At 53.3% G+C, this 25,543-nt stretch overlaps 1 protein-coding gene across 1 annotated transcript in view; it reads left to right on the forward strand.

Moving 5' to 3' along the window:
• The window catches only part of PTPRU (protein tyrosine phosphatase, receptor type U), an 86,366-nt gene extending 71,646 nt beyond the window's left edge, over positions 1 to 14,720 (forward strand). The window contains 13 exon segments of the mRNA XM_018057242.1: positions 1,050 to 1,086; positions 1,703 to 1,800; positions 1,879 to 1,995; positions 2,808 to 2,962; positions 4,515 to 4,567; positions 4,570 to 4,649; positions 5,623 to 5,772; positions 6,667 to 6,840; positions 9,368 to 9,508; positions 11,611 to 11,736; positions 11,855 to 12,012; positions 13,194 to 13,329; positions 13,532 to 14,720. Of these exon segments, the coding sequence (XP_017912731.1) occupies positions 1,050 to 1,086; positions 1,703 to 1,800; positions 1,879 to 1,995; positions 2,808 to 2,962; positions 4,515 to 4,567; positions 4,570 to 4,649; positions 5,623 to 5,772; positions 6,667 to 6,840; positions 9,368 to 9,508; positions 11,611 to 11,736; positions 11,855 to 12,012; positions 13,194 to 13,329; positions 13,532 to 13,594 (1,488 nt within the window). The 3' untranslated portion in view covers positions 13,595 to 14,720.

Genomic DNA, 25,543 nt, shown 5'->3' on the forward strand with positions numbered 1-25,543 from the left:
TACCGACATAGAGAAATAAAGGGGTTTGCCCAACACTTAGCAGGAGTTGTGTAGAACTGGGATTTGTGCTCTGGCAGTCTGACTGCGGGGCCCCTTGGGCCTGGGAAGCCCACCAGGTCGAAGGATTTGCTGGGAGCTGTGTTGAGGGCGTGAACTCGAGGCCAGTGGCTGATCTCTTACTTATCCCGTGCTTGCAGTGCTTCTTACTTATCCCGTGTCACCTGCATTGATTCCCTGGGTGTCTCATGTGGGCAAGATCTCATGGGTGGTTTCCGCCTCAGGGTGGGAGTGGAGTCTGGCTGGTTCCACTTCTCAGCCTGCGGGCTCTGGGGATGGAAGATGAAAGTGGCTCTTGGCCTCTTTTGTGGGAGATAATACAGGTAAAGTGCTTAGCACAGTATGTGTCCATAACAGGGCCTCAAACATTTATTATTATTTTAATAAATAACTATGTAAGTTATTTATTATCGCTATTATCACTATTATTGATTTTGAAGATTTTAAAAAACATTCTAAGGGCCATGAGCAACTCCCGTGCTCACTTGCTCCTAACCTGAAGCCTTCATTGGGCCACCCCAAGCCCTGGGTGACCAGGTCGTGGGGAGGGACATTGCCCATTCTGGTTGCCCTGAGCAGGGCTGAGATAACTGACAAGACCCAGCCTGGGGCCTGGGGTTGCTTAGGGTCTCTGGGGCTTTGGGAACAGGGTAGGGTCACCCTGCAATGTATTTGTCTCCAAAGAGCAGCTGGGTTATAAGCAGATTATGGACAATTATCCCCAATTATGAAAGGGGAGACCCTCTAGGCCCATGAAGGAGTCATGTCTTCCCTTGGGTTACGTAGCAAAGATGGGTTTAAACCCATGACCCTGGTATCCAAGCTCTACTTCCTTCCTTACTTGGGGGATGGGCAAAAGACAGGTCAAGAGGGTGGGGCCCTTCCCTGAGTGGGGCCTGTGTGTGCAGCTTCTGGGAGAGGAGGGCAGAGGGGCCTGAGCAAGTGAGGGGCCAATCCTCGAGGTCTTAACACCCCCTCTTCTCCTGTTCCAGGGTTACCACAGGTCAAATCACTTCATAGCCACTCAAGGTACCTGGCACCTCTTCCCATGTTTGCCTTACCCCCTGCCCCAGTGTGCTGAGTGCCCTCTGCCTGCCATCCTGCCTTCCCGGCTGATCTGCCTGCCTCCCTGTCTACCTTCCATCTGTCTGTCTGTCTGGATCTTCTGGAATCTGGACATCCATATCTGTTCTCTCTTTGTGTTTGTATCTCCCGATGTCTGCTGTCTGAGTGTAGCTCCTGGTCCACCTGTCTGTCTGCATGCAAAAGGGTCAGCCAGCCTCGGTCCTCATGGGTGTGGACTGTGCCTCTTGGTCTGGGGGCTGCCTGGGTCCCTTGGGCTGTATCTTATCCTCTCCACTGTCCGTCTGTCCATCCCTCCTGGAGGCTTGTGCCATGGCCCTCCAGCTCTTCCTCCTGGGTTCCGCTCAGGATGACCGGGGTCTCCAGGCAGGCTCTCCCTGATAATGACCGCCCCAAGGACCCAACAGGCATGAGTCGGCAGTTGATGGGGGTGTGTGGGGGTGAGCATGAAGCCCCCACTGGGGCTCAGGACCCTCCTGGCCTGCATCGGTGGTGTGGGGCAGCGGTGTGCTGGGTCTGGGTGGAGACCTGGCCTTAGAGACAAGCCCTCTCTGCGCCCCAGGGCCAAAGCCTGAAATGGTCTACGACTTCTGGCGCATGGTATGGCAGGAACACTGTTCCAGCATCGTCATGATCACCAAACTGGTGGAGGTGGGCAGGGTAAGTGGGGCCCTGGGGGAGGGGGCGTGGCAGGCCGGGGGCAGTGAGCCCACTGAGCCTGCCCCTTGGGGCCTCCAGGTGAAATGCTCGCGGTACTGGCCGGAGGACTCCGACATGTACGGGGACATCAAGATCACGCTGGTGAAGACGGAGACTCTAGCCGAGTATGTGGTGCGCAGCTTTGCCCTGGAGCGGGTGAGTCTCCTGTGGTCACCAGGCCCCTCCCAGGGTGCCTGAGAGGGTGGGGCAGGGCACACCCCCAACCCCTCCCAGCCCAGGAGTGGAGGGTGGGGATGGCACTCTGCATCCCGAGCAGGGCAGCCACAGCGCCTCACAGGGGGCACTGTGAAAAGACGGAAAGGTGGCTGTCTTGACTGGTGACTGCAAGAGAAAGTCAAGATGATGAGGATGGTGTGAATGTAGAGAACGATGAGGACCATGAGGATAACTGCCAGGTGCCGATCCTGCTCTGTGCCAGGCGCTGTGCTCAGCCCATTACACATATTGTTTCGGCCCTCCTTCAGTCTGTGGGTTAGGCCTTTGCTATTAGACCCATTTTACAGATAGGGAAAGTGAGGCTCAAGAGTGGTTACATCACTCATGAAAGGCCCCAGGTGAGGGATGGCACAGTCCTATTTGACTGTCTATAAAATCCTCAGAGGAAAGATAGTTTTCTCCCTTTGAACGAAGACTGGGAGCATCAAAATGATCTCTTAGGGCAGCTGTGTAGCAGGTGGCGGAAATGGGTGACTTACAGTGCAGATGTGGCACCAGGCAGATCCCGGCCCAACCCCTGCCTAATGTGTGTCTTGGCTTTGGGCAGGCGGTTTCTCATCTTTGAGGCTTAGGTTTCTTGCTTGTACAATGAGTCATTAATACCCACCTCGTGAGTCTCATTGGGGTGAACTGAGTTCCTGCGGTGAGATGCTCACTCCCGTGCCTGGCACACTGCAGGTGTCGGTAGACGCTGGCAGGGGCTCTGACTGTCACTTCTTTTGTCTCCCCAGAGAGGCTACTCTGCCCGCCACGAGGTCCGCCAGTTCCACTTCACGGCCTGGCCGGAGCACGGCGTCCCCTACCACGCCACGGGGCTGCTGGCCTTCATCCGGCGTGTGAAGGCCTCCACGCCCCCTGATGCTGGGCCCGTGGTCATCCACTGCAGGTGGGGTGCTGGGGAGCCCAGGGAGAAGGGGGTGGGGAATGGGGTTGTTTGAGGTTCCTAAAGGAGACTGGGCCCGAGTCCATCCTGCTCAGAGGCAGAGGACGGGGAGAATGACCTCCTGACGCCCTTCGCCCTTTGAGCTTCGGCTCTGGGATTGGCACCATCGTGTGCACACTAAGTGTAGCTTATTATTATGGGCTATTGTAATAATAAGTAAGCTTTAGGAATTTCCCCAATTTCACTGTGAAGGACTCAGCACTACTCAGATCAAGAAACAGAACATTAACAGAACCCAGAAGTCCCTGGAGCTCCCTTGTGGCCTGTACCCCACCTCTTCCTTTCCAGAGTGATCACTCTCCTGACTTCTAAGCCTGAGACCCTTGTGGCCTGTACCCCACCTCTTCCCTTCCAGAGTGATCACTCTCCTGACTTCTAAGCCTGAGACCCTTGTGGCCTGTACCCCACCTCCTCCCTTCCAGAGTGATCGCTCTCCTGACTTCTAAGCCTGAGAGTCATTATGCATGCTTTTGAACTTTGTATCAGTGGATTCACACATCAGGTGCTCCTTGGAGTCTGACTTTCTCTCAGCCTTATGCTTGTAAGGTTCATCCATATTGTACCCGATTCCACAGCGTGAACAAACCGCCGTGTGCTTATCCATTCTGCTGTGGGGAGGCATTTGGGTGGTTTCCAGCTTTGAGCTGTTGTGAACAGTGCTGCTAAGGACATTCTCTTACATGTCTTTTGGCTGACACACACACTCGCATTTCTGGGAGGTAAGTATGTAGGAGTGGAATTGCCCTGTGAATGTTCAGCCTTACTGGATACTGTGGGCAGTTTTCCACAGTGGTTTCACTAATTCCAGTCCCTATCAGTGGCACATGGGATACCCACTGGCTGTGTGTCCTGGCTAGCCCGTCGCTCTCACCATTTTCAAGCTTGAGATCTTGGTGTCATTTCTGTCCTCCCCTCTCCTCTCAACTCTGCTCTACCTGGTGCTAAATGTGAGGGTTCCAGAGATGGGTTCGACCCCATCTAGCTCTCAAGGAGCTCACGGTGAGGTAGGGAGGTAGCCCTATAGACAGTGACCACGGAGCAGGGAAGGGGGTTTTGGTAAGAGTCCACCCAGATTGCTCTGGGAACTCAAAAGCCTGACATTTCCTGGAGGCTCCACTGACTATGGGATTAAGTGTGTAGGTCTTTGAAGGATGTGTAGGAGATTTCCAGACATCCAGGAGACCAGAGCATTCTTGGGTTATGCTGAGCATCACTTTTGTTCCTCTTCCCCCATCACAGCTGCCAAGCTGAGCTGTTTCAGGTCTGCATTCTCCCCACCCCTCCTTTCCTCTCCATCCCCAAGGCCCAGCTCCCCCTCTGTCCTTGGCCACTTTCCCTGGAACCCTTCTAGCAGCCTCCTCCCAGGCTCCGCCATGTCCCCCATCGCCTGTGTGGTGTAGATTTGGCCCAGGGCCCCAGGTCTCCTCTCTTCTTCTTCGCGGTCCTGGGCTCCCTCCCCAAGCCTCTGACCTGGCCGCGGGTGCTCTCTCCCCAGCGCGGGCACTGGCCGCACAGGGTGTTACATCGTTCTGGATGTGATGCTGGACATGGCGAGTGTGAGGGCGTCGTGGACATCTACAACTGCGTGAAGACCCTCTGCTCCCGGCGCGTCAACATGATCCAGACCGAGGTGGGGGTGCAGCCCTCCCCCCACAGCCCCTCCAGGACAAGAGTCCCTCGTGTAGGAGCTCGAAGCTGGTGGAGGGTGTCAGAAAGGTGTCCTAGGATGTCCCCTTGTCCTTTCCCATCCCTGGACTTGGCCTGCCAGCCTCTTTTTTTTTTTTTAATTTATTTTTGTTGAAGTCAGTTGATTTGGATGAGATGGTTGGATGGCATCACCGAGGCAGTGGACATGAACTTCGGGAAACTCTGGGAGATGGTGAGGTTCAGGGAAGCTTGGCATGCTGCAGTCCATGGGGTCATGAAGAGTCAGACGTGACTTGGTGACTGAAGAACAGCATAGATGATTTACAATGTTGCTGATTCCTGTTGTACAGCAAAGTGATCTGGTTATACATATATACATTCTTCTTTTGAATATTGCTTTCTATAACGGTTTATCATAGGATATCTTTTAAGACTGGAGGATGATTGCTTTGCAATGTTGTGTTAGTTTCTGCTGTTCAACCACGTGAATCAGCCGTAAGCATACATATATTCCCTCCCTCGGAAGCCTCCCTCCCCATCACAGGCCATCCCATGCCTCCAGGTCATCACACAGCTGCCAGCCTCTCAGGGTCTTCCCAAGCTCAGCTCCACTGTGTTCACTTGGGTGAGGTCACACAGCACTGGGCCCAGGTCATAAGTTCTACAGTCAAGACGTAATGCCTATTGGGTTTGTCTCCTCTCTAGATGTGTGACCCTGGGCTGTCCCCTCACCTTCAGAGCTTCTCGTAGGGTTATTATGGGATGAAATGTGAGATCAATGAGCAAATATCTGTGGAGGCTGTTTCAAGTATGGTGGGTCCCACATGTGGTAACACATGGTTGGATTCCACCTCAGAGCACCCCAGCTGCAACTTTGAACTTGGCCTCCTCCTGACCCTGAGGTCTCTCACTTCTGCTCCCCTCCTGGTTCCTCATATTCCCTCCTGTTGTTCCAGGAGCAGTACATCTTTATCCATGATGCAATCCTGGAGGCCTGCCTGTGTGGGGAGACCACCATCCCTGTCAGCGAATTCAAGGCCACATATAAGGAAATGATCCGCATTGACCCTCAGAGTAACTCCTCCCAGCTGCGGGAGGAGTTCCAGGTGGGGCATGAGTGTCTGTGTATAGGTGTGGCTTGTGAGTGAGTGAGTGAGCATGTGTGTGGCAGTGGGAGGTCCTCAGTGCTGTCGGGGGCTTCCCTGGTGGCTCAGACGGTAAAGAATCTGCTTGCAATGTGGGCGACCTGGCTCCGATCCCTGGGTTGGGAAGATCCCCTGGAGAAGGGAAAGGCTACCCACTCCAGTATTCTTGCCTGGAGAATCCCGTGGACAGAGGGGCCTGGTGGGCTGCAGTCCACGGGGTCCCAAAGAGTCAGGCACGACTGAGTGTCTGAACAAGAACAAGAAGAAGAAGAGGAAGAAACGGGGGCTCCATGAGCCAGGACGCCCGAGGCATGAAGGCAGGAGGGGAGGGCAGGTGGCCCGGAGTCCTCGGCTTGCCCCTGTGCCAGCTGCTCCTTGCCAGGGCCGGGAAGGTGACCGTCTGTGCCGGGGCCCTGGAGTCCGCTTTGTGGATGACGTGGGGTTTCAGGGCTTGGCTCCTGGGAATGAGCCTCACGGTGCCCTCTGAGTGTTGAAGGTGGTGCGCGTGCCAGGCTTGGTGTTATCTCACTTTATTCTCCCAGCAATCCCTTGGGGTAGGCAAATAATTATTCCATTTTACAGCAGAGGGAAAATGAGGCTTAGAGATAGAGTAGCTTGTCTACAGTATACAGGTGGCAAGGAGGCAGACTCCCGTCTCCAGAGCTCCGTCTGGGTCCTGCACAGCCTGAATCCAGGGAGCCTGGGTCCCCTCCCTCTTTTCTTTCTGGATCTCAGTTTCTCCATCCATAAAATGGGCATAATAATGCAGCCCAGTCTCCTTCATGGGGCCTCATGGGGGGAGGAGACCCCACAAACACGGGACATCACCTTCCCTTCCTCTCTCTCTCTCTGTAGACCCTGAACTCGGTCACACCGCCACTGGATGTGGAGGAGTGCAGCATCGCCCTGTTGCCCCGGAACCGGGACAAGAACCGCAGCATGGATGTCCTGCCGCCTGACCGCTGCCTGCCCTTCCTCGTCTCCACGGACGGGGACCCCAACAACTACATCAATGCGGCCCTGACTGACGTGAGGCGCGGGGGTGGGCTGGGCTCTGGGACACCCACCCCCAGCAGTGAGGGAAGGTGCAGGAGCCAGGGAGGACTCAGGTTAGGGGGGCCCTCTGCCTTTCTGGGGCGGCCCATTGGGTGGCCTTCCTCCTGCACCAAGGATCTTCTATTCAGGGCACTCAAGAACCAGTGCTCCCCCTCAGGTATTACCCTTGGTCTGAGTAGGGATCTGGGTGGTGAAGTTCAGGCAGTGCTGTCTCCAGGGTCAGGCCCAGCAGAACCTGGGGTAGGATGAGTGATTCAAGGGTTTTGGCTGGGGAGGCTGGGAGGGTTTGGGGTTGGGATGTGAGATTTGGTATCTGGAGCCAGGGGAGCTTGTCCTGGGGTGGTGGAGCTAGAGCCTGCCCAGGAACCTGACCTGGAGTAGCGACTTGCTCCCCACGCCCAGTGGTTCTGAGGACTCAGGACAGTTTAGAAGCCTCTACTCCCAGCTCAGGAGGCTCCACCCCCTTTATTGGGCTTTGCAAACAGAACCAGGGGATTTAGGGTCCAGTGAATAACTTTAGGGTGCCACTGCCTGAGGGGGACAAGTCTTGTGAGTGACCCCCTATTCCTTCCTAAATGGAACCAGTTTGACGGACAGGTGCAGGGGGCAGACAGGTGGAGGTAAGATGTTACTGTTCTAAGGAAACTGGTGAGACTGGAGAAGGTGACTTCAGCTGTGTGGCTACTTGGACGGCTACTCCTTCAGCCTCGGGCAGGCAGACCTGTCCTCTCAGACTCAGTGGTCCAGCTGGAGCCCCTCCCTGCAAGGGGCAGGCCTTTACATGTTGGTGGGGAGCGGCAACAGTTGAATGCACAGCTTCTGAGGAAGAGCTGGCCTGGAAAGAGAGGGGGAGGGCCCTTTGGAAGGTGAGCACTTCCGGTCTTGTCCCAAATCCACCCGAGAAGGTGGAGGTCACCACTGGGTGTCCTGTCACCACTGGATGTCCCTCCACGTGGACATGAGAGCTGTGGGGAGGGAGCCTCCCCCACCACAGGGGTGAGGCAGATGGGCCTTTCTTGGCCCAGTTCTTAGCCAGAGCCCCTTGGCACAATGGTGCAGGGAACAGTGGGGTTTCTCCAGAGAGAGAAAGCTCCCACACTGCCTTCCTCGGGGGCTTCCTGGAGTGAGCTGAAGGCAAGCAGGGGTGAGAAGTTGCAGCCACTGAAGGGAGTGAACGGAGAAGGGGCTGGGGTCCTGGGGAGGTGGCCTAGGGTGCCGGTGAGCTTTGGAGGGGGACGTAGGAATCTGTGGCCTCACTCTCAGCTTGCTCTCTGGCCCCCAGTGTGCCTGTCTGCACACGGGGGTGATGGAGAGGAGGCTCTCTGAGGTTCTGAGCCCCTGAGCTGGAGAGGGTCACATTGGGCTCCTTGGCCTGGTGGGAATGGGCCGGTCCAGTGGAGAAGCTTCCTTGGGGCTGTGATATCTCACACTTGATCCCAGCCGTGCAGGGCCTGAGGCTTATGAGCCAGGCCCTGCTGCTTGCATTGCGGTGAGCTTGTCTGGGGGCCAAGTGGGGGCCGTTTTTGGTGGTTAAATCTGCAGGGAGCCCCACTGGGTGCCCAGGCCTGAGTTTTAGAGTCTGGCTGGGCCCAGCGTTGGGGAGCTGCCAATCAAGGGGAGCCTTTGGTGGGTCCTGGGGAGAGGGGTGGTAAGAGAAGAGCATCAGGAGAGGGAGGGGACATGCACAGGGGGGACAGGGCAGGGTACAGGAGACCTAGGACTGGAGCACTGAAATGGGGGGAGGGCTGTGGCTGGCTCACCTGGTGGGGCAATGTCAGGAGTGGGGAATGGGGTCAGTACTGGTCACTAGTCTGGGGGCTTGGGTTGGGGTCTCAGACCCTTCATCCATGGAGTTGGAAGGCACCTAGATATTTGCTCATTAAAAAAATATTTCTTGAACTCCTATAAAGTTCTGGTCACAGGCCACACCCTGAAAAAAATCTGCTCTCCTGAACCTTGCCTTTGGGGAAATGGGTTGAGACAGTCAACAAGCAAGTATACAATGGACTGTCAGTTACTGTTAATTTCTTAAAAAAGCAACCGGATAGAGGAAGTGTTTAATGTGGGTTTTGGGGGTATGCATGTGGTTATTTTTGATGAATTTGTAAAGAGGGCCTCTTTGAAGTGGTTGAAGTTAAGGAATGGCCAGAAAGAAGTGAGGGAGACAGCCCTGTACACCTGGGAAATTTGTTCCAGGTAACAGGAATGGCAGGTGCAAATAGCAGGCAGCAAGCTTGGTCAGCCTCCGCCCACCAGGCCCAAGCTCCCATTGCCACCTATTGGGAACCTTCGGCTATATAGCTCAGGGGGGCCATGGGCTTGGGCCTTAGAGGCCTGGGGGCTCACCCTGTCAACTCAGGCACCACGGTGCTGGCCAGCCCCCACATTGGGTCCCTGGAGGTAGCCTGGTCCTGTGGGGTGGAGCTGGGGTGGGCAGGGCGGGAGGACAGTGGGGCAGAGGCTTGGCGGTGTTGGGCGCTGAGTCCCGGTTTCCCTGCAGAGCTACACCCGGAGCGCGGCCTTCATCGTGACCCTCCACCCGCTGCAGAGCACCACTCCCGACTTCTGGCGGCTAGTCTACGACTACGGGTGCACCTCCATCGTCATGCTCAACCAGCTGCACCAGTCCAACTCCGCCTGGGTGAGGGCTCCACTGGCCAGGCTGGCCAGCTGCCTGCTGCCCAGGCCCTCAGTCTGTTCAAGGGCGCGTGGCAAAAGTCAGGGGTTGGAGCCCAGCTCTGCCACCTGCCTACTTGCTGAGCTGCCTCAGATGTGTCCTACTCACTCCCAGAGCCGTGGTTTCCATGTCTGTAAAACCAGGCTCGGCCTGGAGAAATGCAGCTGCTCTTTATGGAGTATCTGATGTATCCTAGGGACTCTGCTCTGCACTTATGGGCTTCCGGTGAGAAAATTAAGACCCAGAGAGGTGGAGGGACCTCTCCCAGGTCACACAGCTGGGAAGTGGCAGAGCCGTGCCCCTTATCTGGGGCTGCCTCCTCCCAGAGGCTCTGATTCCTGTCACTCAGCTAATCATGGGGGCCTTGAGGCAGAGTAGAAGTCCAGCCTCCTTACTTTTTGATCTAGGGTAAGTCAGTACACCTCTTCGAGCCTCAGTCTCCTTTTCTGTGAAATGGGGACTATCTCAGCACCCGTTCTGCCGTGAGATTATTACCAGGATCGTGTGAGATTGTGTGGGATGCTTAGCACTGCGCTGTGACTGGCACATTGCAGGTACTCAGTACATGGCGGGGGTGAAGATGATGAAGGTGACCATTGCTTCGGAGGATGTTCCAGAAGGTGGTCAGTGATCTTGGCCTGAGGCAGCTCCCCTCATCTCTTTCTGGGGCTCCAAAAGCTGGACTGGGAAGTCCAGACACCCCACCTTCCAGCTCCATATGACCACTGCTATAAGATGAGCATGACAGCCTGGAGGTGGCTGCCTGGAGAAGATTGTTAACTGGGCTCCTTGCAAGTCAGGCAGTTGGTATAAATAACCTAGGACTTCAGGGTAATGGGCTCCAGGATCTGGGCAGGGGTCTTGGGGAGTCTCATGTTGCATGAACCCTGCCCTTATTAAGATGGAGGGGAGGGACCCAGAGGGAGGCTCACAGAGATGTCATTCACTAGTCACATGCTTGTTCATTCATTCAGCCACCTTTGCTCACAGGCCACTCTGTCAGCCTGGTGGGGAGGTAGAAGGGGCACACGTGGCCCCTCCCAGATCTCATGGTTTAGGGGAAGCAGGTACTGAAACTGATCATGACAGCAGAGGCAGAAGGCTACCATGGGGCTGGTACAGGGACACAGAGGAGCCTGGGGTATGGTGTATCAGGGAGGGCTTCCTGGAGGAGGTAATATCTGAGCTGAGAGGTACAGGAAGGGTAGAGTTGAGTTGGTGAAGAGATGGGGGACAGGTGGTCCATGGGGAGGGAGCAGCACGTGCAAAGGCCTGAATGCAAGGAGTTGCCAGGACCCCAGGAAAGAGAGGAAGGTGGTGTCTTCCCTTCATGGTCAGAGAGGGAGGCAGATGGAGCAGGGTATTGCCTGGGCAGGGCCCAGGGACCATTTCACAGCTGGAGAAACTGAGGCTTGGAGGAAGGAAGAGCCTTGCTAGAAGGGTATACTAGAAGGCTGGGGCCTCAGACCAACTCCCCAGAAGACCCATGTATTTGTGTGTAAGGGGGCTCTGCCTTCCCTGTCCCTCCACTGGCTTGAGAATGTGACCTGGAGGGGGTTACCTTTAGGACCCTGACTCCACGGAGGGATCCTGGGGCAGGAGTAGGGGAGTGCTAAGCTGTGCTGCTGCAGCAGAGGGACACCCCATGTCTGTGAGCTGATGCTGGAGGGCTGAGGCAGCGAGAGAGAAGGCCTCGGGGCAAGGGTGCTGGGGCGAGCGGGGGTCATTTGAGGCCTGTCCTTGGAAGAAGGCAGCCAGGGGGAGGTGTATGTGCTTGTGAGGGTGTTAGGTGTAGCTGTCTAGCGGCACGATGGTGTCAATGAACCCACAACAAAGAGTTTGTCTCGGCTGACTTGAGTGTATCAGTACAAACGCACTGGGTGGGTGTATGCTGTGATCTGATAGGTGAGCGGTGGGATGTTGGCGGGTGGAGGGGGGACCTGGACCTGAGTCTGCAGTGAGTGGTGGGCTCCTGGGCAAGCATGGAGGTCTGGGGGTGGGTGTGAGCAGCAGCTGCCCCACCAGCTCTGCTCAGCTCAGCTCGCCTCCCTGTCCCGTACAACCAGCCCTGCCTGCAGTACTGGCCGGAGCCAGGCCGGCAGCAGTATGGCCTCATGGAGGTGGAGTTCGTGTCAGGCACAGCGGACGAGGACTTGGTGGCCCGAGTTTTCCGGGTGCAGAACATCTCTCGGGTGAGTGGGGTGGGAGCTCCAGGATGGGGGCTGGGCGGCCTTGAACGACCCTGTCGAGGCCCCCGGGGGCCGTGGAACCCTGGTACTCAGGTCTCCGGGCTGCCTGCTTCCGCCCCAGATGCAGGAGGGGCACCTGCTGGTGCGACACTTCCAGTTCCTGCGCTGGTCCGCCTACCGGGACACGCCTGACTCCAAGAAGGCCTTCCTGCACCTGCTCGCGGCGGTGGACGAGTGGCAGGCGGAGAGCGGGGACGGGCGCACCGTCGTGCACTGCCTGTGAGTGGCGGCCGCCCCTGGCTTGGGGAGGGCAGAGGCCAGGGTGCGAGACGGCCTCCGGCCTGGCACCCAGGCCCTGAGCTTCCAGGCAGCATGGCCAGGTGAAGCTGACCCTGCCTTCCTTGGAGAAGCCCTGTCACTTTCCAGGGTGTGGGCTCCGTCCTAAACACGTGACCACTATAGCCTCTGTGTGACGTTTGACTTTGCCAGTTTAATTGGAGAGTCCTGTCTAAATAGTTGACCCCATGATACGGTGGTGGTACGTCTTTTAAGCCAGTGGAATCCTGGCCTCTGTTCGTGCCTGCATGCATGTCCTTGCTTTCTGTCCTTCCTCGTGCACTCATTTACACGCTTCATTCACAGATTCATCTATTCACACACATCTGGGTGCCCTCATTCCTTTGCCCCCACATTGTCATGCTTTCAGCACTTACTGACCCCAGTGCCAGGCTGGGCACACAGGATGCAGGGGCAGGGAGCTGTCAGGCAGGGCCTGGCCCTCTCAAGGGCTTTTGCTTTTAGTGGGAGATGCCCCTCAGGAAGGGGACAGAGGGCCTGGTTTGTCCCTCATCTCCCAAGAGAAGCAGCCCCCCCCCCCACTCCACCCCGGGTCACAGACAGCAGAGGAGGGAGAGGGCTGGGGGAAGCGGAGGGTCTCCCTGGCGGTGCCGCCCATTTGGGAGAGTCTCTGCATTTGAGGCTGTGTCTGTGATGCTGGGGGTGGTTGGTGATCTCAGTGTTTGGTTCCCACTCTGCTGTCTGGTTTTTCGTTTGCTGCCCTGCAGCGCTCCTCTGTCACTGGGTGTCTTTCTCCTGGAGTGTGTCTCGACTCCTTGTTCTCAGAATCTGCTCTGTTTCTCTTAGAGGTTCTGTTCTAGATACCTTCCGCTTGGGATGCTAGTCTTTTATCCTCTGACTCCGCCCCATTAACCAGCCCTTCCTGCTGCCCACCTTTGGGCTCCCTGACCCCTTCCATCTGGGTTTCCTAGCCTCTCGCCTCTGGGTTCCCTGATTCCTCCCTTCTAGGTTCCCAGGCCCTGCCCCTCCCTTCTGGGTGTCCTAGCCCCTCCCTTCTGGGTTCCCTGACTCCTCTCTTTTGGGTTCCCTGGCCCTGCCCTTCATCTTTGAGTTCACCGTACCCCGCAAGCCCAGCCCCAAATCTTTTCATGTCTCTCCTTTAGCAATGGGGGCGGCCGCAGCGGCACCTTCTGCGCCTGCGCCACGGTCCTGGAAATGATCCGCTGCCACAACCTGGTGGACGTTTTCTTTGCTGCCAAAACACTTAGGAACTACAAACCCAATATGGTGGAGACCCTGGTGAGAAGCCCTGTACCCCTTGCTCATCCGCTTCCAACTTCCCAGTCCACTCCCTACCAGGCCCCCCTCAGATGCCCTCTTCCATATCTGGGCCCCACTGGGGTCTAGTCCTGTGGTGCGAAAGCATCACCCCCATTTCTCCCCTTCTCCCCGACCGTGGGGCAGAGAGGGACCTGGCTGGTGACTCCTGTCCCTCTCCCAGGATCAGTACCACTTCTGCTACGACGTGGCCCTGGAGTACCTGGAGGGGCTGGAGTCAAGATAGCAGGGGCCCCTGGCCTGGGGCACCCACTGCACACTCAGGGCCAGGCCCACCACCCCCAACGGACCAACAAGGAAGACCTGCGCCCCCAGGGAAAGCACCTGAGTGGGTGCTGGGCCAGCCTGGTGCCCCTTCCACTGTGGGCAGGGCCTTTCAGCACAGCCGTGAGCAGGCTGCGGGCCAAGGAGGAGCTTAGCAAGACTGCAGCCTAGCCTGCCTCCATGGGGTCCTGCAGGCCTGCTGAGAGGCTTGGCACCGCCTGGCAGAGTGACCGGCTTGGAACTGCCAGCTTAGGGGGACCAAGACCCAAGCCCCTGGACTGCATCCCAGCCCTTGGCAGAGAAGAGTGAAGCCCTGCAGACCAAATGGCAGGCCAGGGTTTCCACCCAGCTTGGCCCAATGTGGGGAGAGCGTGCACTGGGGCTTGGTATCTAATATCCCATCTGGCCAGCCCCTGCGGGTCTTGGGGAGACCACACACTGCCCTGATTCTCCAGTAGGCACTTCAGACTGGTCCTTGCAGGGGCAATTTCAGCTCCCTTCTCCACCCCTCGCCTCCCTGCAGCCCTGGGGATATTTTGCTCATGATCCCCCCCCACCTCGAATTTCTGCTTCCCTGAATGTGCCCTGACCTCCCCCAAACCAGGATCTGCCCATCCCTACCCTGTCCTGTGTGGGGTCCCTTTCCTGCTTGACCCAATGTCTGCAAAATGAAGTCACCTCAGCCCCCTCTGCCTGTCACTTCAGGCCTCACTGGCTGGGTTCTGCTCCGCCTGGGTCAGTGACAACCGGCAAGGCTGAACGACAGCCCCTGGGGTTGAGGTCCCTGTGACTCCTGGCCAGGGTACCTCCTGGGACACTGTTAAATCAGGGGTGCTCACCACCCCCTAGGGTTTGGAGAAAGAAGGTATATTTTGAGATGGAAGATCAATGCTTTTCTGTTTATTTTTTGATGGGTGGGAGGGAAGGTCTCTTTAAAATGGGGCAGGCCACACCCCCATTCCGTGCCTCAATTTCTCCATCTGTAAACTGTAGATATGACTACTGACCTACCTCGCAGGGGGCTGTGGGGAGGCATAAACTGATTGTTTGTAAAGCGCTTTGTAAATAAACGTGCTCTCTGAATGCCACCGAGCAGTCTTGTATGTGTCTGACCAGCCTGACTGGAACCTGCCCCCAGCCTCCCAGTGCCATGGGAGGGCCCCGGTCTGGTCTTGGATTTTCCATCCATAAAATGGGGGGAGAGGCATGGACCCGAGCATCATTCAGGGGCCTTCCACTTGCAGAGCTGGCTCCACCCAAGCCTCTGAAACACTTACTCAGACAGGAGGCTTTATCCTGAGACCTCTGATGGCCACGGAGCTGCCTCTCAGCCCCTGTGGGCTTGGATCCAGGTTGAGCTCCTTTGGGTTCCTCCTGAGAAGCTCAGGCTTCAGTGTCAGACAGACGGTCCCCCAGGGCTGTGAGACCCTGGGCCAATCAGCTGCCTCTCCCGACCTTGGTTTCTTTCCCATTTGTAAAATGGAGACAGTTCTATTTAGGATGAAATAAGACAGTGATTAAGTGCCTGTGTGGTGGCGGGTGTGTGGAAAGAGCTCCATTTAAAACACAACACAGACAGGACAGGGTGGGTCCACATCCACAGGGTGGACCCACTTCAGCTGCTCGAGTCCGGCCCGTCCCCAGTCTCGGAGGAGGAGTGAGCTGGCTGGCAGGGACCCGAGTCACCCCTGGCTCTGTCACAAACTTGCTGTAGCATGTGGGCAAGACTCTTCCAGTTTCTGGGCCTTGGTTTCTTCATGTGGAGACTGGCTCTATGATGTATTGATTTGGTCCGCACTGACTGACTCTGCCGCAGTTTCTCCATTGATTGAAGGATACAGCCCATTCTAAAACCCTCACAATTCAATATCCTTTAATCTGAATTAAAAATCTTTTAGTTGGTTATTATCCCACTTAGCGAGGGCAAAAGCTGATCTTCCCATTCATTCTGAACTGACCACTAAGACTTACCTGATGGGCCGCAAATGTATGTCATAGATACTGGCCAAGCATTATCTGGGACTTGCTTTGACTAATAGAATGTGGCAGAATTGACATCAGGTGAGCTTCTGGGCTTCCCAAGTGGCACTAGTGGTAAATAACCCACCTGCCAATGCTGAAGACATAAGAGTCGTGGGTTCAAGCCCTGGGTCCGGAAGATCCCCTGCCGAAGGGCATGGCAACCCACTCCAGTATTCTTGCCTGGAGAATCCCACGGACAGAGGAGCCTGGTGGGCTACAGTCCATGGGGTCACAGAGAATCAGACACAACTGAAGCAGCTTAGCATGTAGCATGAGCTCTGGTTTCTAGACCTCAAGAGGCATTGCAGCTTTTGCTTTTGCCCTCTTGGCACTCTGCCTGTCTCGCCTGCTGGGAGATTTGAGGGCACATGGAGAAGAACCAACATGTGAATGAGGTCATCTTGGGCCTTCCAGTCAGGTTGACCTGTCAGGTGAGTATACCCACATGATTAAGTTTAGCAGAAACTGCTCAACTGCCTCCCAGAACTGGAAGAGATAGCAAATTGTTCTTTTAAGCCAGGAGGTTTGGGGATTGTTTTGTTATGCAGCAAAAGCTAACTAATACATATGAGTTCTGTGCAGTGGGTCAGCGGTCCGCCTCTCCTTCCATCAGGTGCTGAGCTCCTTAAGGGCAGGAAGTGTTTCTGTGTTCACCTGATTGTATCCATTGCCTGGCAAAGGACTGGACTTGAAGCAGATGCTTAGGAAATGTTGGCCTGTCTGTCTGGCCTTACTCGAGCTTTCAGAGGAGCTGGGAGGGTGGGTTGTGTATTAGGAGGAGTGCCGGCTCGAGAATCAAGAAGCCAAGCTCCCACATCCCCCCAGCTGGTGACCTTGCTCGAGTCCCTGAACTACCCCAGGCTCAGTTTCTTCATCTAGAGAAGGGACATAGCATTACCTCCTTGCAGGATTGGTTGCAAAGTGTAGAGACACACTGTTTGGAAAGAACTAGCAGGGTCCCCGTGACATCACTGGCCCTGAGTCACCATCTCCTATCATAATCCGGAAGCCCTGGATAGTAAGCGTGCTCGCCAATGCCTGTTGTTAGCACCTGCAGCCTTTGTCTCTTACTTAATCCACACAACGCCCTTCAAAGTAGAGGCCACCCCTTCATTTTAGAGATGAGGAAATGGAGGCTCAGGAAGGCAGGTTCCTCACCCAAGTCATAGCCTTTGCCCGGCAGAGCTCAGCCTTGAACCTACATCAGGCTGACTCCAAAGGCGGCGCTTGTAGCTACACTGTGGCCTGCCTGGGGGGTGTTGGAAACCAGGGGATCCCTTGATGAAATGCCAAATGTGATCAGTGGGCTGGGCGCTGACTTTCAAAGGCTGTGAAATGTGTTCTCTTGGACAAGGTGGCCTGGAGCAAAGGAATTGAATGGGCCAGCCTGGCTCTGCCCAGGGCCGCAGGAGGGGCAGATGTGGGGTAGAGGCCCCGCCCGCCCCACTCCAGTAATTAGAATCTCTACAAGTGCAGAGGGGCCAGCTGCCTATTTACTGCCTGGAGCTAAATTTTTTTCTTTATGTCATCATAAATCTGGCTGTAGGAACCTGCCAAGGTAATTATTACCTCTCGCCACCTCTCTGCCGGGCCCTGATTGGGACATGTTATACATCCTGGGCACCCAGGAGATGGAGCCGTGACTTTGATGGATGCTAAGGCCATTTGCAAGGCCCTGATTGAGAGCAGGGCCTGGCTGCTCCCTGTTACCAGGCTCCTACTGACCTCCCCTGGCAACCTCTACTGGACAGGGGCTTAATAGACACCCTCAGGGTGGAGGCCAGTGCAGAAGTAAAGGGGTCGTTATGTGGGCAGAACTGCCTTGTGATGGGCCAGTGGGAGCAGAGACTCTGGCGTCCAAGGCCCTTGCTCCACAGGCCTCCTCCCCGCAGGGGAACCGCGGCTGGTCCTGACCTTCACTCAGCCTCAGGGGCCTCATCTGAGGAACGGGAGAAGAAGGAACCGGGGGCTCTGGTGCTCCCAGGGCAGGGGGGACTTGATGGGGCACAGGGATAGAGGGACCTATGGTTTCAACAGGTCCAGGCCAAGTGACGTCTTGTGGTGGAGGACGAGAGCTTTAGACGTGGTGACGTGAAAGAGCAAAGCTCCGTTCAGTGCTTACGAGGCCCGGGGCCTATTGCCAACTACTCTGTGTGGACGGTCCTGTTGGCCTCTGAGGAGACCTGTGAGGCAGGGGACATTGTCATCCCCACTCTACAGGTGAGAAGACTGGGGCTCCGAGAGTTTAAGTGACCTGCCCAAGGTCACAGAGCCCTGGAGTGACTAACGGTGGTGGCCAGAGTGGTCGCTCCAACAGCTACACTGGGTCCCATCACCAGTCTGCTCAGACCCCCACGACCTCCGCCACTTGGTGGGCGAAGCTGAGCTCCTGGGGTGACCTTGGAGGCCCTGCTGATGGGCTTTGCCTTCTTTCCGCGTGTCCCTCCTGCTTCTCTGCTCACTTGGGCCTGCCTTCTCATGGCTCCGACCTCTCTGCCTGGGCGCCTTCCGCTGGCCTCTGCATGGCTGGTCCTTCTTGTGTTCAGGTCCCAGTTCAGAGACCCCCCCATCACGAGCCCCTCCCTGACGGCCCCAAGGGGGACCCCTGCCCCACTGACCTGTCGTCTCAGGGCCTCACCCTTTGGATGTCCCTCCTCACTCTCCCGAAGCTGGTGATGAACTTCGTTATTCATTGATTATTTATTCACTGTCTCGCCCTCCAGACTGTGCAAGGGCCGGAGCTGTGTAGATCAGATCCCTCTGTGTCCCCTGCACTAGCTTGGGTGCCTGGCTTGTACCGGATACTCAATGAATATTTGTTGAATGAATGGAAATTTCAGAGAGAGGACTTGAACTCAGGCCTGCCTTGTTCCAGAGTCCATACCCTGAAGCACATTATTTTTAGTTTTTCAGATGGTCAAGTGGCTTGATGCCATTTGAGGCCTGGTTCCAGTGTGGGCTTGGCCACCACCATGCTGTGCTGCCTTGGATAATCACCTGCCCTCTCTGGGGTTCAGTATTCTGATCCGTCCAATAAGGAGGTAGAACTAGGTGGGGCAGCGATGGTTCAATATCAGTGATGATGGGCTGGCATTGTTTGGTGGTGGTGCCAGGCCCCTGGCCTAAGCATCTGCTCTCTGGGTCTGGTGAAACCTAGGGTGTGGTTTGGGCTTTGGCATGATAGACCTGGGCACCTATGCTTGGATTATTTTAATACAGACATTATCCCTGATCTTCCCAGAGACTCTGAGATAGATATTGCCAAAATCATTTGATACATGAGGAAACAGGCTCAGAGAATTGAAGTGAATTGCTTAAGGTCACAGTCACTACAGAGCCAAGACAGAGAGGGTGTGTATGTGGTGGGGGGGGGGTGGTTAAAAAAAGAAGAAATGGGACAGAATGAGAACTCATATCGCTTGACTCCAAAGCCCTTCCTCTTGAAATCCTCATAGAAACTTCGGAGAGTCTGAACCTGAACCACGTTAACTTGTAATTTCTCTCGTCTGTGGATCACTCTCCCCTCTCAACACTCGCTCAAGATGGGCTCAGCCACAGAAAGATGTAGGCAGGCCTAACAGAGGCCCACCGTTAAAGAGCCTCCCAGACTCACTGCTTGGCACCTAGTAGGCCTGCTGACAACGCTGTTGAATGAACGTCTGAATGTCTGTTGAAGCTGCAGATGGTGGAGGTGGCCTGAGTCAGCAGGAACCAAGGAACTGAGAAAGCCTCTTCAAGAAAAATGAAATGCATCCTAACTCACTTCCTACTTGCTCCCCGGGGTGGGAAGAGGGAACCTTTCCAGGAATTTTATTTTCTGTTCATTTGAAAGCTGAACAATGTGGCTTTGTTGAGCTGTGTTTATTTTGTGACTGCATTCTCCTTTTGAAGTGGGCTGGGGACAGAATTTGCTCTGCAGGGTTACAGCCCTTGTCTGCCCCTTCTCTGCCAAAGGCCTGTAGTCTCTTTGCCTCTTTGCCTGACAGACTCGTTGCTCCCTTCCATGTCTGTCTCTCCTACAATACTTGTTATCTAATTTTTTTTTCTTTTTTGTCTCTGAGCTTCAAATCCATCCTTTTTCGCCCTGCTTTGAGATACTGCAGCTGGACCCTGTAAACAGTTCTTTTGCCAGCGGGAGCAATGTTCGGCTTTGCCAGTAGGGGGCACTAGAGGGACACTGCGAGGTGATGGCGTGGGCTGCTCTTTCAGATTCTGATCCTCCACCATCTTTTTTTTTTTTTTTTCCCTCGGCACAGGAGCCACGACCTCAGTGGCCTTTGTGGACCGGCTCTGATATATCCTCAAGCTTCACTCTCCAGTTCTAGCCCAAACTCCCTGGCAAAGTTCTTAGCCACTAGCGGCTGCATGTGCTTGCGTTCCTCACACCCTCCCTGAAGAGCTCTGAATTTCCGTCTTGAGAGAGGGCTTTTTCCTCAGTCTTTAGTTCCATCATTGTCCACTCTCCCTCAGCCTAGATACGGAGAAAGCAATGGCACCCCACTCCAGTACTCTTGCCTGGAAAATCCCATGGGCGGCGGAGCCTAGTAGGCTGCAGTCCATGGGGTCGCGAAAAGTCGGACACGACTGAGTGACTTCCCTTTCACTTTTCACTTTCATGCATTGGAGAAGGAAATGGCAACCCACTCCAGTGTTCTTGCCTGGAGGATCCCAGGGACGGCGGAGCCTGGTGGGCTGCCATCTATGCGGTCGCACAGAGTCGGACACAACTGAAGTGACTTAGCAGTAGCAGCCTAGATATATTAGCAACTTTTTTTTTTCTTTTTCTGCAGCCCACTTTTTCTTCTGGCTATTTCTTTCTTTAAAATGTACACTTTCTTTTGATGTAGGCCATTTTAAAAGGCTTTCTTGAATTTGTTACAACATTGCTTCTGGTTTATGGGCTTTTGCCATGTGGGATCTTAACTCCCCACCCAGGGATCAAACCTGCACCCCCTGCAATGGAAGGTAAAAGTCCTAACCCCTGGACCACCAGGGAAGTTGCTCTTCTGGGTGTTTCTTTCTTGCTGCTTTCAGGTCCTTTAGAGTCCTCTTTTTGGAGAAGGCAGTGGCACCGCACTCCAGTACTCTTGCCTGGAAAATCCCATGGACGGAGGAGCCTGGTAGGCTGCCGTCCATGGGGTGGCTAAGAGTCGCACACGACTGAGCGACTTCACTTTCACTTTTCAATTTCATGCATTGGAGAAGGAAATGGCAACCCACTCCAGTGTTCTTGCCTGGAGAATCGCAGGGATAGGGGAGCCTGGTGGGCTGCCGTCTATGGGGTCGCACAGAGTCGGACACGACTGAAGCGACTTAGCAGCAGCAGCAGCAGAGTCCTCTTTTACCCCTGTTGGTAATTAAGTACCCTATGCTAGTTAATAATTCTTTATATTAAAAATTTTCATGCTCAGTTTATGGGTTCTGAACTCTGTCTCTTGACTGGGTTCTAATTGATATAGAATTGCGAGCAGGGGTGGTCCCAGGAGACAGACCTTCAATGGTGGAAATTTGATTGGCTTCCTTGTGCCCTTGGGCTTGAGCAGAGCGCTAAGCACCATGCCAATGGGACTTGGGATGCTAGTAATCAGCAGCGTAGTGGCATCATAATTATGTGATCACCTGTGATGGATTTTGATGGAATGCTAACTGAAGCAAATGTCTGGGGAGCCCAACTGACTACTGTACTTGACCATCATGTCAGTAATTATGACTGCAAAGACTGTGGTGTGGGATGGATTCTTGAAGGCACTGGAGCACTTACTCGAAAGAAAATAAGTTCAGGTCATTTAACTCTCAGCTCAAATCATGGTTTGAGAACCACAGAGCTTCCGCGGCATCTTTAAAAAAATCTTATTTCATGTAGCCACAGGGCTGATATTGCTGAAAAGAAAATATAAAATTTAATGGTGTGGGTCACGGAATTTAAATGTCAGTGAGATTCATAGCATTGCCAAGTTTTTCGCATGAGAGCTTGAACATAAGTTAGGAAAGAATGGGGTCCTGAAACATCTGGTAGAGACATCTGGTTGGACTCAGATGAAATGGAGAGTCACTCTGAGGCTCCCTTTACCAATGGAAAGAACTTTCCCTCTTGTATCTGAACAGAATAGTTTTCCTTTGTTTGAAAACCCTGTGATATGGGACAGATACCTGGAAAAAGGATAACCATTCTCCTGAAGACATAACATATGCACTCCTTTGTTGTCATTAGATCCATCACAAAGGTCAAATCTCAACGTGCTCCAAGGGATCAGGTACACACTGTGACCCAGGGGGAGATCGTTTATACAATAGAAGAATGCCAAGATTTGACATAATCCTGGGGAGTGTACACAGGAGTTGATTCTAAGGGTGGGTAAGAATACTAACTCATTCTGAATCCGTGGATGTAGATTTGAGATTTAGAGGGTCAGCTTGAGCTGAAGGTGGCTCTAACATTTTAGTTGGTTGCCTGAAACTTGGACTTGAAAGTGGCTTATATTTAAAGAGTGGAGAGACTAGAGCTTCCAAGGAATAATTTGGAAGAAAGACTCCAAAGGCTTTTTTTAAAAAAGGGCAATCTATTTTATTTATTTTAAAATTTTTACCGAAGATCCTTTTTTGTTATCCATCTTAAATATAGCACTGTGTACATGTCAATCCCAAACTCTCAGTCTAGCCCCCCCCCCCCTTCCCCTCTGGTAACCATAAGTTCATTCTTTAAATCTGTGTGTCTATTTTGTAAACAAGTTCTTTTATATCATTATTTTTAGAGTCACATATGTGATATCATATAATAAATGATATTTGTCTTTCTCTGCCTTATTTCACTTGGTATGATAATCTCCAGACCCACTCATGTCGCTGCAAATGGCATTATTTCATTCTTTTTAATGGTGGAGTAATAGTCCATTGTATGTATAGGCACCACATCTTTCTCACCTGTTCATCTGCTGGTGGCCCTTTAGGTTGCTTCCATGTACTGGCTATTATAAACAGTGCTGCAATGAGGAACAGGATGGCTGGATCATATGTTAGCTCTATTTTTAAAGGACCCTTCATGCTGTTCTGCATAGTGGCTGCACCAGTTTGCATTCCCACCAACAGTGTAGGAGGGTTCCCTTTTCTCCACACCCTCTCCAGCATTTATTGTCTATAGATTTTTTGCTGATGGCCATTCTGACTGACACCAGATGACATCTCATTGTAGTTTTGAGTTGCCTTTCTCTAATAATTAGTGATGTTGAGCATCTTTTCACATGCCTCTTGGCCATCTGTATATCTTCTTTGGAGACATGTTTATTTAGGTTGTCTGCCTATTTTTTTGATTGGGTTTTTTGTTTTTTTGGGTATTGAGCCACATGAGCTGTTTGTAAATTTTGGAGACTAATCCTCTGTCAGTCGCTTCATTTGCAAATATTTTCTCCCATTCTGTGGGTTGTCTTTTTGTTTTGTTTGTGGTTTCCTTTGCTGTGCAAAAGCTTTTGAGTTTAATTAGGTTCTGTTTGTTTATTTTTGTTTTTATTTCCATTACTCTGGGAGACGGATTGAAACAGATATTGCTGCAATTTATATCAAAGAGTGTTCTGCTTATGTTTTCCTCTGATCCAAAGGCTTAAGGATACAGGATTTTGTAGCGGATTTATCATATGTGACCTGCACAGCCACCCCTAACCTATGTTCCATGAACATTCCGAAACACACTTTCCTAAATAAGCCTTTGAAAGACATATTAATGAGGTGAGAACATACATCCTTAAGACACTCAGTGGATGTTCGTCTTTGTAGACCAGGTGTTACGATGCTGTATTCAGATGGTCTCCCTGATTTCACGGGGATGGTAGGCTCCTGGAGTGGTAGATGGTACTTAACTTAAGTACTTAACAGCCAAAGACAAGGTGAGTGCATTTACCATAAATGGCAGCAGGAATGTAGCAGTAATCAGAATGCCTTGGCTAATAGAGATCAATTAGTAGTAACTAATTGTTCATTGGAAGGACTGAAATTGAAGCTGAAACTCCAATACTGTGGCCACCTGATGCGAAGAGCTGATTCATTGGAAAAGACCCTGATGCTGGGAAAGATTGAGGGCAAGAGGAGAAGGGGACGACAGAGGATGAGATGGTTGGATGGCATCACAGACTCGATGGACATGGGTTTGGGTGAACTCTGGGAGTTGGTGATGGACAGGGAGGCCTGGCGTGCTGTGGTTCATGGGGTCGCAAAGAGCCGGACATGACTGAGCGACTGAACTGAACTGAACTGATCAGTGCAGCCCTAGAAATGAGCCAGATGGACAGGCTACTAGTATTGCTTGATTTACATAACAGAAGAAAACCAGCCCATCGACCTCCAAGACTGGTGGCCTGCGGGGGACTACCCGTGAAGGGTTAAGTCTTGGGAGCTGCTCGGCGTTATGCAGAGCCCTAGGACATGTGCCTAAGCTCCCTGTCCCGCCACCCTCAAGAATTTTTATAGCCCTTAAGGCTCCAAGATGTTTGGTTTCGGCAACATGTCATAGAAGATAGATTAGCTTATTGTGATCTGTATACAATGGTACGGGTCTGGTGATTGTATCTGGAGATGAAAAACAATCTTGTAAAGGTCAGAAATCACGTATTTTATCTTATATATACTGCAGCACAATAAAGCAAGGTATCAGCCATTTTGGTCTGATCCTCTCAACCCCATCTTTTGTCTCTCTCTTATTTTCTTAGCGGGGACGCTCCGTTCTCTCCCTGTGCAGGTGCGACTCTTGCTTGTGCTGGCCGCGGCAGTGGCCTAAGCCTGAGTTGACTCCCCACATTGGAAGTGGTGGCCTTTCATCAGTTTAGAGACAGATTAGAGCCCCGTGACTGAAGAGGAGGCCAGGCCCCTGGAAGAAGCTTCCTGCAGCAGTGCTCCGAGTATGTACCATAAATCTTCCTCCAAGCTTTCACCAGAGGGGTCTGTGGCCATTTACTAGACAAATGCACTTGGGAAGGGGCTTCCCCCATGGCTTAGTGCGTAAAGGATCTGCCTGCAGTGCAGGAGACACAGGAGACATGGGTTCGATCTCTGGGTCTGGAAGATCCCCTGGAGGAGGAGAATGACAACCCATTCCAACATTCTTGTCTGGGAAGTCCTATGGACAGAGAAGCTTGGCAGGCTACAGTTCAAAGGGCCACAAAGAGCTGGACATGACTGAGCAGCTAAGCACTTGGGAAAGGAAGGTACGCAGACCTTGGAGATTATTAGACACTGCTCTGAATTTATGATAATTCAGAATGCCAGAGTGAGTGATAGTTTCTCAGTCATGCCTAACTCTTTGCAACCCCATGGACTGTAGCCTGCCAGGCTCCTCTGTCCATGGAATTCTCCAGGCAAGATTGCTGGAGTGGGTTGCCATTTCCTTCTCCAGGGAATCTTCCCAACTCAGGGATCCTGCATTGCAGCAGAGTCTTTACCATCTGAGCCACCAGGGAAGCCTACTATTAAGAGACATTTCTAAGTATAAAGACAGGTCAGTTTAAAAAGTATCAGCAGATACTTGATTTTCTCTTATAATCTATAGAGATTATACATACATTAGAGTATGTAATGAATCCATACACCTTTTCCAAAGGAATGCCCAAGACAGAAATAGCAATAAAGTTATAAATGACAGGGGATGCAAAATGCCGCTGAGGCCTACCAGTCAAAGTGAACACTTAGGAAGTCAGGCGTTAGACCCTTAGCTCAGGTGCGTCCAGTGGTCACTTTCCCAATTCCAGAATGGATAATTGAAGTACGCATACTTGGCAGCTGGAAGAAATCTCCACTTTGGGTCTCTGACTCATGAAGTGAGGGAAGCTGTGAAAGGCAGGGCTCAGTAGAAGTTCCTGGAACTTCCTCTCTACCCCTGATAGCAAACTGAAAGCGATTCTCTCTC

The sequence above is a fragment of the Capra hircus genome, chromosome 2, assembly GCF_001704415.2.
Source record: "Capra hircus breed San Clemente chromosome 2, ASM170441v1, whole genome shotgun sequence".
Taxonomy (NCBI): Eukaryota; Metazoa; Chordata; class Mammalia; order Artiodactyla; family Bovidae; genus Capra; species Capra hircus.